This window comes from Oryctolagus cuniculus, chromosome 5, assembly GCF_051225735.1.
Source record: "Oryctolagus cuniculus isolate XC-2025 breed Fujian yellow rabbit chromosome 5, ASM5122573v1, whole genome shotgun sequence".
In the NCBI taxonomy this organism is placed as follows: Eukaryota; Metazoa; Chordata; class Mammalia; order Lagomorpha; family Leporidae; genus Oryctolagus; species Oryctolagus cuniculus.
In genome coordinates this window covers 93,427,301-93,446,532 of record NC_142871.1, presented here as the reverse complement: position 1 = coordinate 93,446,532, position 19,232 = coordinate 93,427,301, and the positions used below count along the sequence as shown (strand labels likewise).

At 33.9% G+C, this 19,232-nt stretch overlaps 1 protein-coding gene across 18 annotated transcripts in view; it reads right to left on the bottom strand.

The window, feature by feature from the left end:
• Window positions 1-19,232, bottom strand: part of PHIP (PHIP subunit of CUL4-Ring ligase complex) — a 164,062-nt gene that overhangs the window by 39,271 nt on the left and 105,559 nt on the right. For 17 of the 18 annotated variants that reach the window (XR_011388640.2, XR_007922917.3, XR_016233922.1 and 14 more), the window contains 8 exons: window positions 17,532-17,651; window positions 15,278-15,385; window positions 14,316-14,440; window positions 14,105-14,187; window positions 9,846-9,957; window positions 9,602-9,663; window positions 6,603-6,758; window positions 5,264-5,384 (listed from right to left, as the gene is read on the bottom strand). Coding sequence is in view for 12 of the 18 variants with exons in the window: in XM_051854539.3 (XP_051710499.1) it covers window positions 5,264-5,384; window positions 6,603-6,758; window positions 9,602-9,663; window positions 9,846-9,957; window positions 14,105-14,187; window positions 14,316-14,440; window positions 15,278-15,385; window positions 17,532-17,651 (887 nt within the window). In the remaining 6 variants the exon portion in view is untranslated. Of the gene's footprint in view, window positions 1-5,263; window positions 5,385-6,602; window positions 6,759-9,601; window positions 9,664-9,845; window positions 9,958-12,359; window positions 12,475-14,104; window positions 14,188-14,315; window positions 14,441-15,277; window positions 15,386-17,531; window positions 17,652-19,232 lie in introns of those variants that run through there. The other variant, XM_089332992.1, reaches the window with a different exon arrangement.

Sequence of the window (19,232 nt, the reverse complement as noted above, 5' to 3'; positions counted from 1 at the left end):
ACTCCAGCTTTCTCCTAATACAGACACTAGGAAGGGAGGCATCATGCCAGCTCAAGGGAGTGAGTTCCTGAATTGAGTTTCAGGCACTTGGCTCTGGCCAGGCACAAAGTTAGCCATCACAGACATCTGGGAAGTAAACCAGTAGATGGGGCCTCTCTGTCAACTGTCTCTCCCTCTGCCATGCAAATAAATACATTAGAAAAACAAAAACAAAACAAGACAATGCAAACATATAGTTACTGTTAACAAAAAATTCACTTTACCTTTACAGACAGGGTGAAAGTGAAGGATGGAATAAGGAGTAATCATATTGGTATGAGATAAAATAGGCCACATCAAAAGCAGAAAAGGAGACAAGGCAGGTAAACAAAGGCCACTACACAATGATAAAGGGTTCAATTCAACAATAGGAAATAACTATTATAAATAGATATGCACCCAATACTGAAGTACCAAAATTACAAAACAAATGTTAATAGATCCAAAGAGAGAGAGACAGAGTCCAATACAATAATAGTAGAAGACTTTTATACCCCTCTTTCTGAAATGGGAAGATCATTCAGACAGGATGAAATAGCAGAGCTAAAATATACCTTATATCAATTGGACTTAATAGACATCTACAGCACATTCTATCTGATATCTACAGAATGAACATTTTTCTCAATTGCACACATGGAACATTCTCAAGGATAAATCATTTGGTTAGTGACAAAGTAAGTTTCAATAAGTTAAAAAAAAAAAAAAGGCAATCATGCTAAGTCTCTCTCCTGACCACAATACAACATATGGGATGTAAAAAAAAAAAAAAAAAAAAGAGCAGTACTAAGAGGGAAGTTTATGGGAATCAATCATTCTATACATCAAAAAAGCAGAAAATCTTAAATAAATAATTCATTGCTATAAATCAAGAACTAGAAAAACAGGAATACATCAAGCCCAAAATGAGTATAAGGAAAAGAAATAATACTCAGAGCACAAATGACATGAAACTAAAGAATAGCAAAAGAAAAAAAATGGAGATTCTTTGAAAACAATTGACAAACTTACTTAGATTAATAGAAGATTCAAATACATAAAATCAGATATAAAAAGGAAAACACTATGACACAAGAGAAACAAAGAGGGTTGTCAGAGATTACTATGAATTTTTATATGGCAACAAATTTGATAACCTAGAATAAATGGATGAATTTCTGGATACACACACCCTACCAAGATCAAACTATAAACACACAGAACTCCTAAACAGACCAATAACACCAAGACTGAATCATTAGAATCAAGGGAAAATTCCAGGCCAGATGATTTTACTGCTGAGTTCTATCAAATATTTGAAGAAGAATAATGCTTATTCTGAAACCACTTAAAAAACTAGGAGAGAATTCTTTCAAATTCATTTTATAAGACCAGTCTTAAGTTGATGCCAAAATCCTAGCAAACCGAACCCAACAACATGTTAAAAATATTATTAACCAGGATCCAGTCAACCCAGGGTTACACAGATAGGTCAACATATGCAAACCAAGAAATATAATACACCACATCAGCAGAGTGATGGACACACATTATATAGTCATCTCAACAGACATACAAAAGGAATTAGATAAAATCCAATATCCTTTTCTAATAAAAATGGAACAAATTGGACATGTACTTCAACAAAATAAAGGAGACATATAACAAGCCAATAGCTAACTTCAAACTAAACAGAGAAAAGCGGAAAACTTTCTAAGATTCGCAACAAGGCAAGGATGCCTACTTTCACTACTTTTATTCAACATAGTACTGGAAATTCAAGCCAGAGAAATTAGAAAAGATAAAGATATAAGCGTATCCAAATTAGAAAGAAGGAACTCAAACTGTCACTGCTTGCAGGTGACATATCTTATATACAGAAAATTGTTAGAATAAATGAATCCACAGAAGTTGCAGGATATAACATCAATATACAAAAATCAGTAGTGTTCTTACACAAATGAAACATTTGATAAAGCAATCAAGAAAGCAATCTTATTCCCATTAGATAGGAATTAATCAATCTAACCAAAGAGATAAATGAAATCTACAATGAAAATTATAAAACACTGATGAAAAACTGAAGAGAACACAAAGAAATGTAAACAACCCATATTTATGTATGGAAGAATCAACATCAGTAGAATGCCCACACGACCTAAAGTGACTTACAGATTCAGTGCAATCCCTATTAAAATACTAGTGATAGGGACAGTGATGTGCATTTAACCTAGTGGATTAATGTATTAGTTGGGATGCATACACCCCATATCAGAGTGCCCGGGTTCAAATCCTGGCTTTGCTCTCAGTTCTAGCCTCCTGTTAATGGGGACCCTGGAAGGCAGTAACTGACAGTCAAACAGTAGGAGCCCTACTCAAAAAGTAGGAAACTTAGATTGCATTCTTAACTGCTAGCTTTGGCCTAGCTCAGCCCCAGCTGTTTTGACAATTTGGCAAGTGAAGCAAAACAAGGGAGCTTTCTGTCACATGTCTCTCAAATAAACAAACACAAATTAAAAAAACATCAGTGACAGTTTTTACAAAACTAGAAAAAACACCACTAACACTTATGTGTCAACATAAATGACTCCAAATAACCAAAGCAATCCTGGGCCAAAAGAACAAAGCAGGAGGTATTATACTACTTGACTTCAAAATATATTACAAAGCAACAGTAATTTAAAAGCATGATGCTGTCATCAAAACAGATCCATATAGCAATGGAACAGAATAGAGATACTAGAATTAAACCCTCAACTGATCTTTGACAAATATGCTGATAACCTGGAAAAAGGACACCATCTGCAATAAATGGTATTGGAAAAATTGGATACCCACATGCAGAAAAATCTAACTAAACATGCTATATCTACCAGATGCAAAAATTAACTCAAAATGGATTAAAGGCCTAGCTACAGCATGTGAAACATGAAACTTCTAGAAGAAAAAGGGCATATGCTTTAGGACACTGGGATGGAAGCAGACCCCAAAAGCATAGGAAACAAAGCAAAAATGAACAAGTGAGTCTTCACAGGCAATAAAGCAACCAACAGAATAGGAGACAACCTATAGAACTAGAGCACATGTTTAAACTATATATCTGATAAAAGATTACTAACCAGAAAAGTAAGGAACTCCATAGAAAAAAAGCAAAATAACAATTTAAAAAATGGGCAGTAGGTTTAAACAAACATTTCTCAAAAAAAGACATACAAATTAAAATCAAAAAAAGGTGTCACCACCTCATTCCAGCTAGATCGATTTATCAAAAAGACAAACAATAAATGCTGGCAAAAATATGCAGAAAAGGAAATCTTTGATCACTGCTGGAGTGAATAAAAACTGGTATAGCCATTGTGACAACAGTGGAGACGTGCCTCAAAAAACTACAAATATAACTATCACATGATCCAGCAATCTCACTTGTGGGTACACATCCAAAGGAAATGAAATCACAATGTTGAAGAAAAATCTGCACTTTCATGTTTATTGAAGCATTATTCATAACAGCTAGGAAATGAAAACAACTCACTAGTCCATCAACTGTATTAATGTATTTAAAAATCTGGTATATACACACAATGGAGTACTATTCAGCCTTAAAAGGGGTGAAATTGTCATTTTCGACAAAATGGATGGAAATGGAGGTCACTGTGTTAACTGAAATAAACCAAGTACAGAAGGACAAGTACTGCAACAGCACTTATATGTGGAATATTAAAAAAATTGATCTCATAGACGTTAAGAGTATAATGGTGCCTACCAGAGACCACGAAGAGAGGGATGGGTAAAGGTTAATTAACAGGTGTTAAGTGATAGTCAGGTAACAATAGGAAGTTCTGATATTCTCTGTGACTAAAAATAATGCTAATATTTACATATTTTGCTATTAAAAAATACCAACTGAAAGATAGGATTTCGGATGTTTGTACCAAAATATTAAATGTTTGGGGACACAGATGTTTAAACAATTTGGACATTATACAATCTCCTACCATAAATATTTTTTATGTGTCAGTTAAAAACAAACAAAAACCCAAAATGTCTTGAATAATCAGTCTCAGAAAGCTTCCTTCTAAGGTTGCTGAACATATCAAGTGCTAGGAGGGTGTCATGAAAGCTAGCTTAGTGCCTGTACCTAAAACCCGGGCCCAAGAATCTCTTCCATCTGGCTATCTCTGAGTTATAACTTTTACTATAAACCAATAATAGTGAGAAAAGCAGAAAATACAATGTTGGCTTGCTAAGCAAAAAATATTTAAGAAAAATCAAAACTACAAATAAATTTCATTATGTAAGCTCTATATAAAGTTTTAAAATTATTTTTTGACCATTTTAGGAAATAAACCTACAAAGACTAAGAATGCATTGTTATTGAAATTTTTAACTGAGATGCAAATAAACTGAAATTTCTCCTAGGGGCCAGTGCTATGGTGCAGCGGATTAAAGCCCTGGCCTGAAGCACCGGCATCCCATATGGGCAGTGGTTCTTGTCCTGGCTGCTCCTCTTCCAATCCAGCTCTCTGCTATGGCCTAGCATAGCAGTACAAAATGGCCCAAGTGCTTGGACCCCTGCACCCACATGGGAGACCAGAAGAAGCTCCTGGCTCCTGGCTTCGGATTGGTGCAGCTCCGGCCGCTGTGGCCATCTGGGGAGTGAACCAGCAGATGAAAGACCTCTCTCTCTGTGTAACTCTTTCAAATAAATAAAAGAAATCTTTTTTAAAAAAAAAAAAGAAATTTCATCTAGTCTTTAACTGTAACTCTATTTCACACTAAACTACACGTATAAAAATTCATCTGCATCTTTTCCAACTTCATCTTTCATAATTATTCATAGGCTAAATACAAGTAAAATGAACACAACTTTTATATTAAGAAAAATCCATGAACAAATAAGTACTTTTATGTTATCTAGGAGAATTTAAATATTTTGGCTTGCTTTATAAAACATAATGTGAAGACAATGAGCATCAAATCATATCAGCGCCTAGGAAAACAACTATCCAGGAATCATTTCCACGTGTGATCTATGACTAACAATAAAGGCATTACTGGGATCTCGTGAGAAATGCAGAATCTCAGTGCTATTTCCAAACCATATGAACAGCTTCTACAATTTCCCAAAATTCATGAGTGTATCAGTGAATATCTAAAACTGAGACAACGATGCTATAAAGCAATAAATGGGTGAAAGGATCATTATAGCTTTACTTTGGTAGTAACTACATCAAATGGTTCTAACCTGTAAAATCTGTTTTCCAGTCTTTGTTTAATTGTACTTAGATCCGTTGGATATGCCACTACTGTGCAATACATGGGATAGGCTTGCAGATCCACAGGGGCCACAAATGCTGAAGCAATATCTAAAATAAATAAATAAGTTTTAAAACGTATTTTTGTTGCTTAAAATTATTAAAGAATTCTGCCTGAATTAAAACTTCAGTCCTAATCCAAATAACCATTTGTAGGCCACTATAGTTCAGCTGACATAAGTTTCACTTTTATTGCGTCTATACTAGCATAGCAAAATTCTAGGGATATTTTTAATGCATAGACCCATCAGTATGAAGAAACGACTGGTAATATATATTAATTATGACTAGTAAAAACAAAACATATGTATTTCTGTAACTGATAGCTGGCCATCCCTAAATCTATATATTTTCATGTTTTTGACAAAGCCACTCTACCATTTATGTTGTAATATACTGCATTTAAATACAAACTTTGATTTTATCAAAACTTATCACCTTATAAATCTTTACAATGTTATTCTGTGAAATATTAGGAAAACAGAGAAAACAAACCCAGAAGTATTTCACTCAAAATTACTAACTTAATAGCATATATTAAACTGGTAAAGTTTTTAAAAACCAGAACATAGTCAAAACAGCTATTTTTTTGCTCATTCACATATTAAACTACTTCATGTTTTAATAATGCCATAACTACTTAAAGTAGCCTTAGAAGTAGAAGAACTATGAAGTGTTGCCATTTTATAAAACACTTCCATTTTGAATATCATTCAATCTGAGTGTCCAGCTCTTCTTATTCATTTTAATGTCTTCCCAGACTCTTCGACGCTGATATGTTACAGACACAGTGGGTTGATATAAACCCATGAGTTTATATTTACTTAGAGAACCCAGAGTTCAGACAACCAAGTTTTATAGTCAGTATTTACTTTTTTTTTTTTTTTCAAATGAAGCAAAGTAGTTTATATACGTTCTTCTATCCCCTTAAAAAGATTCTTCTGTGTCTGTGTTCAGCTTTCAAGTCTTCTCCTCCAATTCACCTCATATCAGCTTGAATAGCAAAGGTTTTCAAAGTGGGTTGTGGAGGACCCAGATTTTTCAGATATTAAAAATTAAAAATCAAAAATCTAGAAGGCCCTCATTCTGAAATTCAGCTAGAATAACACCATTATAACAGTTTTGGATATTTAGATCTTATGTAAAATCTCATTCAAAAAAAAAGGTTCTAGTGAAAAATGCTCAAAAATCTATGATACTGTGATAAAACTCTCAAATAACAGTGCTTTTTGCAAGCTTTTCTATATCTACGCTATTATTAATATTTACCTAGTGTCATCAACTGGTTTATTCCTGTCACAATCCTTTCACATTCTTCATCCCTGGGATTGGTACCCCATTCTCCATCAAGAGGTTTATAGATTAATGATCTGCATTCGTTATCAGTTAAAGGAACACTGGTACCTAGTTCTTCAGGAAATACAGCTGACATGCAGAGACAGAAAAAGCAGGTTAATATTAATATTTAGGTTATCTTTAGAAAATAAAACTGATTATTGTCTTAAAATATAAAAATTTGGTAAATATTTTCATAAAGGACAGTATATTTCCAGGGTCAATAAAGTTTATTTTTTAAAAGATGCTAAGTATAAATTATCCTTTAAAAATACAGTAATCTAGATAATTATTTTCCAAAATTATATCTCAAAACACTTTATAATCAAGTTTTCAGGTGAAGCAGAAATCAATTCTATGAAATGATGCAAATTTCCAAGTTTCATGAGTTTTATAATTTAATTGCATTTTTACTTTGATAAAACACAAGGTGACTGTACTAAGACTTTCAAGTTTTTTTAATGCAGAAGAGAGAATAATACAGGTAATTCTAATACATTTTGCTCTTAAATGATGATGGTACACTTTCCTGTACTACTAAATTTTAACATTTTAAGTAAGATCAATAGAGATTTATTGGTAGCAATATAAAAATCTACAAATATGCCAAGTACTTTTCCCTTTAAACTAGACTTCATCAGAGAAATATTGGAAAATAGGCCATTGTTTGTTACCAATCAGAATTCTTCCTTCTTGCAAACCGTAACTAAACTTTATGGGCACATACATATGTGAATCAAACAAAATAAAAACCTCCTTACACACACATATATAAGGATACGTCAAAAGTTTATGGCAAATTGAATTAAAAGCTGTTTTGGGTATAAGAAATTTCTGAAAGCATTTATATTCAAAAAGTTCACAGAAAATGCTGGTACGAAAACAACTATACATAGATTTCAAAAACTTTTTGCGCCACATAAAATTTAATTACAATTGCCCATGAACTTTTTGAAGCACCTATGGGGAAACAAAATCAACTAGTGTTATAATTCATTTTTTTAAATAACCAAGGCATTACTACACCTATTAGCTTCATTTCTCATAGTCCAATATTGAGCTCCTAATAGTGCAATGTGACTTCTTTCAAACTCTAACATGGAAGAGAGACATAACCAAAACTTAAGTCATGTAACAATGTTACAAACTAACATATTGGGATTTTTATTTAAATTTTTATTTTTTTTTTGAAAGGGAGAGATATACAGCAAAAGACTAAGAGAGGAAGATTTTCCGGATGCTGGTTCACTCCCAAAATGCCCACAAAAACAGGGGCTGGGCCACACCAAAGCCAAGAGCCACTGAGAACTCAATCTAGTAGGCCTCCTTTCTGGGTGGCAGTGTCCCAAGTACTTGAGTTATCACCTGTTGCTTCCCATGGTACACAGCAGGAACCTGGAGTTGGGAGTACAGCCTGGACTTGAAACTTGGCAGTCTGATGTGAGATGTGGATGTCCCCACTGGTGTCTTAAATCAGAGTACCAAATGCCTACCCTATTTCTTATTTTTGAAAAGCTCTAAATTAGCAGGGACATGAGAAATGTATCAGTAGTACAGAATATTCAAAATGACAATTCCTGCAAAGACTAAAATTTTGACAAATATCAGCATGATCATTTTTCTAATTTCTAAAATTTACCAGGTTGTGTTTATTTTCTCCAATCGAATCTTTTCTTGCACTTTTTAGATTAACTACTGAATAATCTCATTGTAAATGATTATTTCTACTATGTTACAAATTAAATGTTTAATTTTTTTTTTTTTAAATCTTATTTTTTCTAAAATTTGAGAGAAAGAGACAGAGAAGAAACTTTCATCTGCTGGTTCACTCCATATATATCTGCAATGGCAAGGGCCAGGAAGCCAGGAGCTGGGAACTCAATCCAGGTGTTACACATGTATGGCAGGAACCCAGTGACTTGAGCCATCACTGCTGCTACATCCTAACTCCACTAACTTGGAGTTAGGAGCCAGAGTCAGATATTCAATATGGGCACTCTAATGTGGGATGCAAGTGTTTTCAAGTAATAAGCTAAAACACTAGCCCATAAATACCTTTATTTTTATCTGATAGTGAAAATAATATGCTGTGTTGTATATGTGCAGAATAAAAAAGTCCTCATAATCGTATCCTCTATAAATCATCGTGATTAGTAATCTAGAGTATTTTTTTTAAGGCATATACAATTGCGTGTTTTATTTCTTAAGAATTGAAACAAAAATGGTGTTGAGATAGAAAACTTTTCTCCAGACTTCAGCTGAAGATCTCTTCTAAGTATAAGGAAAATGTTACATTCATGCCTACAGCTAACTTGCAAATCCTGATTCTCAGGTCACGTGCAAGATGATGGCTCTTATTAATTCTAAGTACCTCTTCACGGACATCTGACATGTGTTAGGCTCTGTAATATGCACTTTACACATAAAATGTTAGCCCTCAAATCAGCCCAATAATTTCAAAGGCAGAGTCTTAAGAATCTGGGATTTTGAAACGTCATGGAATTTGTCAAGATCACACAGAAAATGTCACAGTCAAAATGTAACTATGTCACTCTAACTCAAAAGTCTGACCTTTCTTCACTATTATGTTACTTTCTAGAGTCTAACTATTCTGCTGGAGTTAAAAATTTCTTTGCCTCCCTAAATGCTCGCTTTTTAGGAATCAATAATTAACAAAACAGTTTCATATTTTATTATAATAAGTTAAATTCAATATTCCATTTTAGACTATCAATTCCAAGTGGGCAAAGATTAGGTTTATTTTGTTCATTGTAGAGGGCTTCTTCCCTTACTGCTGGAGAGTCAACAGCAGGTACACAATCAGTATTTCTGAAAACTTTCTATTTGATGCTTGCAACAACCCTATGCAGTATCAAGTTAGCAATCAGATTTCTTACTTAAGAAAGTAGCTCCAAAATCTAACATACACTTACCATTATTTGGTATCAGCTCCATATCCCAAGGACTCATTTTTTCTGTATCTCCATTGTCCCAGCTTTAAGGAAGAAAAATTTTTATATTAAAAAAAATCTAACTCTTGTAAAGCACTTTTTTATAAAAATCACATTAAAATAATTGTTCCAGTGTTGAAAATCAACGTCTTTACCCCTTTTATTAATAAGTGATGAAAAATTCAAAGCAAGTCTAACTGAACTGAAACCCAAGTAATTTCCTTACCAAACATTATAGCACTGAAATAAACTATCCGGGTACTCAGGCTGGAGAGGTTCCTGGCTTTCAATTGTTCCAAACCACCAGGCGTCATCTATGACTGATCTGAAACGGTCACCTGGAAAAGAACAAAGTCCTCTTACTAATCTGAAATGTATTGCTGTTATCGTTACTTGTTTCCCCTAAAGTATGCCTTTAAAATACTTAAGCTGCCTGTATTTCATAAGACAAAGTGACCTACCCATTCCAAACATAAGTAAAATCAATATTGTTGAGGGGGAAAGGCATTTAATAAACATACTTGAAGTGTGACTTAGTTCCCAATTCCAATTCCTAAATTTCATTAAGATATGAACATACTGTCTTAAGTATTCTTACCAAACTAGATTTTTTTTTTTTTACATGCTGGACAGGACATCTTTCACTGGTCCTGATTTCCCAATTGACCCTTGACATTTTTTTATCTTTTTTAAAAATTTTATTCAAGGTATGCAAGTTTCATGTATTTCATATATACAGATTTAGAAACATAGTGATACTTCCCACCCTACCATCCCTCCTGCCCACACTCCCACCCTACTTCCTCCTCCTTCTCCTTAATTTATACAAAGATCCACTTTCTATTTTCCCTGATCTGGGGTAACGAACAGAGTATCTAAAATGTAATGTATTGGAGTGAAATGGACATTTTGAGATTCGATGATTGTTTACAGCCCTTTTCTCAACCATTCAGGAATAGTGTGCCTTTTTCTTCATACTATTTGTCGATCTTTTAGTGTAGGCTTAACGTTAGGAGTAAAAAATAAACTGAAAATAGATCTCCGTAAAACAAACAAAAAAAAACTAGATTTTAAATTCATCATTAGGTTTGCGTCTAAACTTTCCATTTAAATAAAATATAGCTTAGCTAATTTCTGATGTAGTCTATCTTTACTTTCTTAAATTCTGCAGACAAGTTTCCCCAATCAATAATCAAAACTCCTGGCTGAAACAGAAACAACCCAAAAATTTCAACTTGCCTTCTTTCATCTCAATCACCCCATTATACTACACACATGCATTTACCCCCTTTCCTGTTTAAAAACAAAAATGAGTCTTCTGCGAAAGCATATTTTTGTGTCTACTTGATTAACCAACTCCATTCAGCTGTTGTGATATAACTTAAACTACTTTTTCCAAAGACACTGGTAAACTACAAATGTGCCATATGAAATCTGTAGTCATTCTCTTCCTTTGTGCAATACTTTGCCCTCCCATGGCTTCTACAATACTTAGTTTCCTTCCAGCAACCACAGGCTAGAGTTGGATTCAATAATGTATCTGTGTGACTTTGAATATGTAGGTATTTTTGAACTTCATTTTCTTCATCTATAAAATAGAAATGGTGACATCTGTATTATTGTAGTTTTTGAGTTAATGCCTTATTAGAATACTCTTCACATTTTTAACAGTTAAGAAAAAATGAATCATTTTATTAACTAATCTATATTCAACCCCATAAAGACAAAAGTATTAATATTCAAACCCATAAAGAAAAAAGTATTTATGATCTTTTTTAACCAAAAAGAATTTAAAATTTATAAAGACATATTGCATAAAATGACTAAAAATTTTAAAAATTAAAGATGGTAAAAAAGAAAATTAGTGATTGGAGTATGTAAACAGAATACAACTGCACATTGTTTAAATTTAGAGAGAAATTAAAACATTTTCAGTGGATATATATGTTTGTATCCAAGTGTTACGAAGGACACATGAGGGATCTGGTAGGCCACCACATGTGATGCCAGCATCCTGAATTATATAGTCCTGATTCAAGGCCCAGCTACTTTGATTCTGATGCAACTCACTTCTAATGTTCCTCCTGGGAAAGCAGAGGAAGACAGCCAACTACCTGGCCTCCTGCTACCACACAGGAGACTTGGATGGAGTTGCATGTTCCTGGCTTGAGCATCTCTGAAGTGAACCAGTGGACAAGAAGATACCTCTCTGTGTCTTTCCCTGTCACTTAGCCCTTGAAATAAATAAATGAATCTTTCAAAATAATAATTTATGAACTATTACTAGATTAGGAGTCTTTAATTGCTCCTCTGATGCAAACTGGCAACACTGCGCTTAGGGAGAAGCTACTATATAATTTAAGAAACAGCATTCTTGATATCACCTTAACTTTACAGTAAACATAAAGAACAGTATCAGAGACCTATTTCTTATGACCCTATAGAGATTGATGATATTATGTTAAGAAGAACTGTGTCATGTGTGCCTACTGGTAATCAACAATATGTGTAGAATAAATAGTAATGAAGAAGCAAAGACTAGGGGCCACCATTCAGAATAGGTTGAAAACACTTCAAAGGATAGGCTAAAGTAAAAATTATTACTAGCTTAATTTTAAATGGCAGTTTGTATGTAGATATACATATCTTCAGATGTAAAAGACCAATCAGATACTATATTTATAGAAAATACTAATTTATAAATATAGGAAAAAACTTACAAGATTCAAGTGAGAAAATTCTTTCATTCATTCATTTGAAATCTCTTTAATTTGTCCAATACCTGCCATATTTCTATGCCTAGGTTCTCAGCTCACTTTAGGAATATTCTTGGATTCTGCTTTCTAGTAGTTCTTCTGCAATTTATTGGCAGATGCACGTCATTAATCTATGTGAATTGTTTTTTAAAAAATCAAATATACCAAATGCTTATGACCAAAGCCAAGAAAAACACTTTCATCTATTTTAACTGTTTCTCCTTGAATTAACTTAACAGATTTCTAAATAATAAGTATACAGCTGTTTCTTATCTCATCAATTTTGGACATCAGGCATTGGCCTTTCAACATAATTGAATATAAAAGGTATATGTATCATCTTTAATCCATATTCAGTTTTTATTATGACAATGTAAATATCATGTTACTAAATGAAAGAACATACAATTCACTTCTTGCGTAATTTTCTTTATTATGCACGATAACCTATGAACTTCTAATTAAATCATCTCACATTCTGTACAAACTCAAGTTATAAAAAGCACTGTTCAATTTTATTTCTTACAAAGTCAACTTGTTAATTTATGAGTTTCATTTTTTGTTTTCACTAAAGACACTGGAGGATAACATTCTCTGGAAAACTTATTTTTAAGACTTGATAAAGTAGCTGCTTTACTGAGAGACTTCTATTGACTGCTACCTGGGAATTCCATTTGTTGTTTCCTATTCTGGTCTTTGAGGGAATTCTGTGTATTTTTCTCTCCTTTTTAACCATCTTCAATGAAGAAAAGGCAAGTCACCATACCAATGGTTTTCAATGGCATGAGAGGAGAGATGGACTGGTACATCAATTCATACGCTTTTCCAAACCATATAAAACAAGTACATCGATACTACATTTCAAAAAGACAATGTCTCTCTTTGAAATTTTTAAGAGAACTACAATAAATAATACATGTTTGTACACAAATTAATGTACCTGAAGTACCTGAAAATATTTAGATTTTAAAGTTTGAGACTTAATTATAAATTAAAAATGAAAATACGGTTAATCAAACCCTAAAAATTCAGTTTAGCTTTATTTCTAGTCCAAATTGTTGTACATTGTGTTAAGGCTTCCTTTGGCTTCAAATTTGAATTTTGGTATTAATTTTTTTGGATAAAAACAGAATTCAGGGACTGGTGCTATGGCGTAGTGGGTAAAGTTGCCGCCTGCAGTGCTGGCATCCCATACGGGTGTCAGTTCTAATCCACGATGCTCCACTTCTGATCCAGCTCTCTACTGTGGCCTGGCAAAGCAGTAGAAGATGGTCCAAGTCCTTGGGCTTCTACACCCATGTGGAAGAATGGGAAGAAGCTCCTGGCTCCTGCTTCAGATTGGCCCAGCTCTGGCCATTGCAGCCATCAGAGGAATAAACCAGTGGATAGAAGATCTCTCTCTGTCTTTCTGCCCCTCCTTCTCTATCTAACTCTGACTTTCAAATAAATAAATACATCTCAAAAAAAAATTAATTCAACATGTAAAACAGCTAAAAGGAAGAGTAATAATAATAATTTATAGTCACCAAATATGAGAGAAAAGTCTTTAATTCTCAACAACTCATATTTCATCCCTAAGCAAAATTTAAAAATATCTTAAACATATCTTACCTTCTTGTTATCATTCCTATAAATGGTAAGATTTATCTGATTAGCTTGTTCTAAATTATGATCATTTATTAGGAAAAAGACATAGCAAACACTTAGAGGTTTTAAATACATTACTCACCTATATTCCACCGTCTATATTTTGCATCGTCAAATTGTTGTCTTAAGACTAGAAAATCTATAACATCAGGCATATCGTGGTATCTAATTATAGAGAGAAAAAATTCATTAGGACACACACTTAAAAATATCTAAAAGATATTCAGACTTATCTGAATCTTGAAAATGATCTACAATACTAAGAAATAATTGCCTCTTTCAACAGTTCTTACTTCATGGTAAATGATCCACCGGTCAGTTTACCAGTATCAGGATCAAGAAAAGCAAGTTTAAGGCAGCAGAGGGTAGGTAATCCCACTTCATACTTTATGCCGACTATTTTCATCAGTTCTTGTTCCTAAGAAAGATACAAAAAACAGGAAACCATATTTACAAAATAAACCACACAGACAAGAAAACAATTCAGAATTGCTTTAATCTTAATCTGGTGACTATTCTGTATGTATTTAAAAAAATCATTGAGCTGGAGCCAATGCTGTGGCGCAGAGGGTTAACGCCCCGGCCTGAAGTGCCGGCATCCCCGGTTGGAGACCCGGCTGCTCCACTTCCAATCCAGCTCTCTGCTGTGGCCTAGGAAAGCAGTAGAAGATGACCCAAGTCCTTGGGCCCCTGCACCCATGTGGGAGACCCAGAAGAAGCTCCTGGTTCCTGGCTTCAAATTGGCACAGCTCCAGCAGTTGCGGTCAATTGGGGAATGCACCATTGGATGGAAGACATCTCTCTCTCTTCTCTGCATCTCTACCTCTCCTCTCTCTGTATAACTCTGACTTGCAAATAAATAAATAAATTTTCTTTAAAAATCATTGAGATATGTAAAAAAATAAGTAAACATTACTGAAATGAGTTTTTATGTATAGTTCTAAAGACTGCTAGATAACTTTGAATTAATGTTAACAATTCTAGAAATATTCATCAAATTTATAAATTCAAATTTACTTGAAAAATCAGTATTGTCTAAATTTCACTGTAACAAAATTTTGTAGCCTATTTATACACTATAGAATATAAACCCAATCCTGTGTGTCTTTAGAAAATAAACTCTACTCTTTATGACTGTTTCAATTAAGCAAAGTATCTTCATGATATGTTTCTTATAGTGAAATTAGTAGCACGTAATACATATTGTCATAATTGCACTTGTTGGGCCAATAGCCAAAGAAAATCAATACCATACCCGTAGTTCCATTTTATGCCATGGCTGTTTTTTGGGATTAATACTATAAATTTTATTTTTCCGGGCCATTTCAACATATGCTTCATGTCCTTGCCGGAAATAATAAACCTAAAAAGTAAATAAAGTGATAATTTAAAAATAGATATATTGTGGGGAGCAACTCGGACTACACTAAGTTACTGGAATTAAGACTTATTCTATGCATCTGCTCTCCCACAATATGGCGCTGGGAGAGGAGGAAACAGCTTCTACGCAGCTGCCTCTTGCCAACTTGAGTGATGACCTCCAGGAGCTGATCCTGCTCCTGACTGGAGGAGAGCAGCGTACTCGGCGTGTGGGCAGCCGAGTTGGGATTGGTGGAAAAGGACTATAGAGGAGAGAGACAACATGCACCAGGAACATCTAAGGGGAACATCTGAAGGAACACCTGTGCAGCCCCCGAGAGAGCCGGCCGGCGGTGTGTCGCTCCCCCGAGGAAGTGGGGAAAGTGGCAGGGGGAACCGCCCTTCCACGGAGGTGGAAGGGTCGGTAGCCAACCCGGGAAGAACCAGGAGCAAACCCGGGAAGGGCCGAGCAGACGAAAGAACAGCGCAGGGTCCTGTGTTGTTCCTCCACGAAGACGGGGAGCGACAATATATGTTTCTATTATAACCCAAAATGCAAAGTATCAGCTAAAATGCAGAGAAATACAAGGTCCTTTGAGCTACAGAAATTCAAATATTGATTTTTTTTCCAATTCCATTCTTCAAGCTATTCAAATGTTTTCTGAAGTATTCTGTTACAACATCACCTTGGTTATACACTTAGAAGTTGAGATTTTTTTTAGATTTAGTATTTTTTTTCTTGGATTCCAAGTAAGCCTACTTTGCATAATAAATTTAAAATTACAACAAGAGGTCATAAGTTTATCACTCATTGAATTCTGTTCTCCTCTTCCAATCCAGCTCTCTGCTATGGCCTGTGAAAGCAGTAGAAAATGGCCCAAGTGCTTGGGCCTTTGCACCTGCATGGGAGACCAGGAAGAGGCTTTGGCTTTGGATCAACACAGCTCCAGCCATTGCGGCCAACTGGGGAACGAACCAGCAAATGGAGGATGACCTCTCTCTCTTTCTGCCTCTCATTCTTTCTCTGTGTAACTGACTTTCAAATAAATAAATAAATAAAAATCTTTAATTAAAAAAGTAGCAATCATCTTTAAAAAGTGTTATTAAGATCTAAGTAACATTTTGAAACAGTCACTATCACACATTTTTATTCTATTAATCATTGCTTGAGTTGTTTGGAACTTCAAATAAGGAAATCATAAATGAGGACTTAGCTGTTCAACCCTCAGCAAATAAAAAGATAAATTAAAATATTTAGAAAGGATATCATTCAATATGGTATTACAAAGTTTCTGGTCATCTTGAAAATACATTAAATATAATTTAGTCTCTTAATGCAGGTCTGTAAGATCTATCATTATACTATACTGTAATACTGCACTTTGAGGCAAGTAAGGTCTCTAAATAAATTATTTCAGACTGTTCTCTACAGTTACTCTTGCATTAAGAAGTTTCTGTTTCTCTTTTTTTAATGTCAATTATCACTTTATACTGCTAATTAGCATGCTCGGCTAAAAGAGCCTTTGTTTCACTGCCTAATTTACCACTACCATTTTGTTGAGACACCAAATAACACTGCCTATTCAACTGTGTATAAGGCACGAAATGTGAGTAAAAAATCTTAATCTAAGTCCTTATATTTCCATTCTAAATAAAGAAGTACATAGTTGAAACTGAATGGTACCAATCAAATTTTCTTAAAGTTGAGATAAAATATTACATCCTAATAGTATAGATTTTTGGTAAATTGAAATTTTTGAAATTAAATTCAATGAAAATAAAGTTCTAAATCTTATTTTTTAACATGCTATACATTTAACCCCTAAACTAAGAAAAATGAATGTATTTTAATTTAAGGAAAAAAGCAATAAAACTCTACTAAAAATACATACCAGTTTTTAATATCCTAACAAAACTTCTTTTCTCTTACATAATATACAGATTTACTACAGAAATATTCAAAATATTCTCTAAAAAGATTATCATTAGATCTTTCCTCCTAATTGTACTTTCTCCAGAGCTACATCTAGAATGAGCTACTAGTATAAAACTGTTAAAATTTTCTGGAGTTCTGTTTCAAGAGAGATTAAAAAATGTGTAAAGCTGCTACTTGGAAAAAAAAAAAAAATAATTTGAAAGTTTAAAAGTACCTCATCACCCATCTGTGGCACAAATGGACATCTTCGGGGAATAGTATCTGTAATCCATGTTGAAGGTAACCATTCTTCCAATGTCAAACCATTTTCAGTTAATTCTCCCACAGCCAATCTCTAAGAAAGTTTAGAACATTGTGAAGTAATATCATAACTACAAACTAGAGGTGGTTAAACAAAAGATAGGGGACATTTATATATTTTCTTTAAACATTATAAAACAATTTGGAAAAAACTGGCAACAGAATTTTTCAATCTCTCCAAATCAATGCATAAAAAGAGAACCAGGAAGTAAAATCAAAACTTGCAACTTTGACAAAACTAGATAACAAAGATATCTACACAAACTTTGAAGTACAAGTCTGTATAGTCTTCTCTATTAAAAATAACTATCAGTTTTAGAAATATTCCACATAACAAACCAACACATGCTTCAGTTTTTTAAAAACAAAAAATCCTACTAGTCTTACTACTATGCAGTAACAACTAAACAAAATATTCTCATAGCATTTGAGTAACACAAGATACAGAAAACTAATTTTTTCCACATGCTGGGCATTACACTTCTACGTAACCAGAGAAAGTCCTCTCCTCTTTTGAAAGTAGTTATTTCACACTCTTGGTTCAACTTAAGCTTTTAAAACAAATACAAAAGGCAGGTTTTCCCAAACAAATGTTACCAAGCCAGGTTACTTTGTAGTTCTCATAGATTAAAAAACCCATGCCTCCCAGTTCCATTCCCAGCTGCTCCACTTCCCATCCAGATACCTGCTAATGCACCTAGGAAAGCAGTAGGAAACCTGGAAGAAGCTCCTGGCTCCTGGCTTTGGATCAACCCAGCTCTGACAGCTTTTGGGCATTTGGGGAATGAACTAGTGGATGGAAGACCCCTCTCTTTCTCTGTGTCTGCAACTCTCTAACTCTTTTAAATAAATAAAAATCTTTTTTTAAAAAAAAAAAAAAAGCATGCCTCTGAGAAAGACGTGTTTAACTTTGTGTTTAACTTTATGTCACATATAAGTGGGTTTAGACTTAGGGAAAATGGGTTTGAGATCTATTATTTATAGCTGGAGAAATTTTATGCAATTAATTAAAATTGTTCTGGTTCAGTACAGTAAGACTTCTAAATTTTATTGTTTTTCAAAAAATATTTCACTATGAAAGTTCACTATAAGAAGTAATGTGGTATCAAAGCACATTACTTGAAGTAGATACTACCATATATAGCTGCTTCGTAACATTCACTTTTTGCTTCTTCTTATTAACCAAATTGTGCTTTTTCTCAAACATACCATTGAACATTCTCACCTTGGAGCATTACAGGAGATGGGTAAAGGCCTTTGGTATTTAGTGTATGTGAGAGGAATCCTAGAGTGATATGATCCAACTTTGATGTTAAAAGAATCATTCTGGATGCATCAGAATAGAAATCAGAAAATCATGGTCCATAACCTGAGTCCAGGCTACCAACTCTTTTAATAAATCTTTTTATAAATCGTTTAATAAACTAAATTTTATGGAAACAACCATACCCATCTGTTTATGTATTATCTATGGCTGTTTTCAGGCTATCACGTTAGAGTAGCTAGCTGTCCTTGTACAGGAAAAGTTTATCAACCCCTGCTTTAAAAACAGACCCCAGTGAGAAATGGACAGAAGCAGCAAGACAGAGAGGAGGTTACATAATAATACAAATGA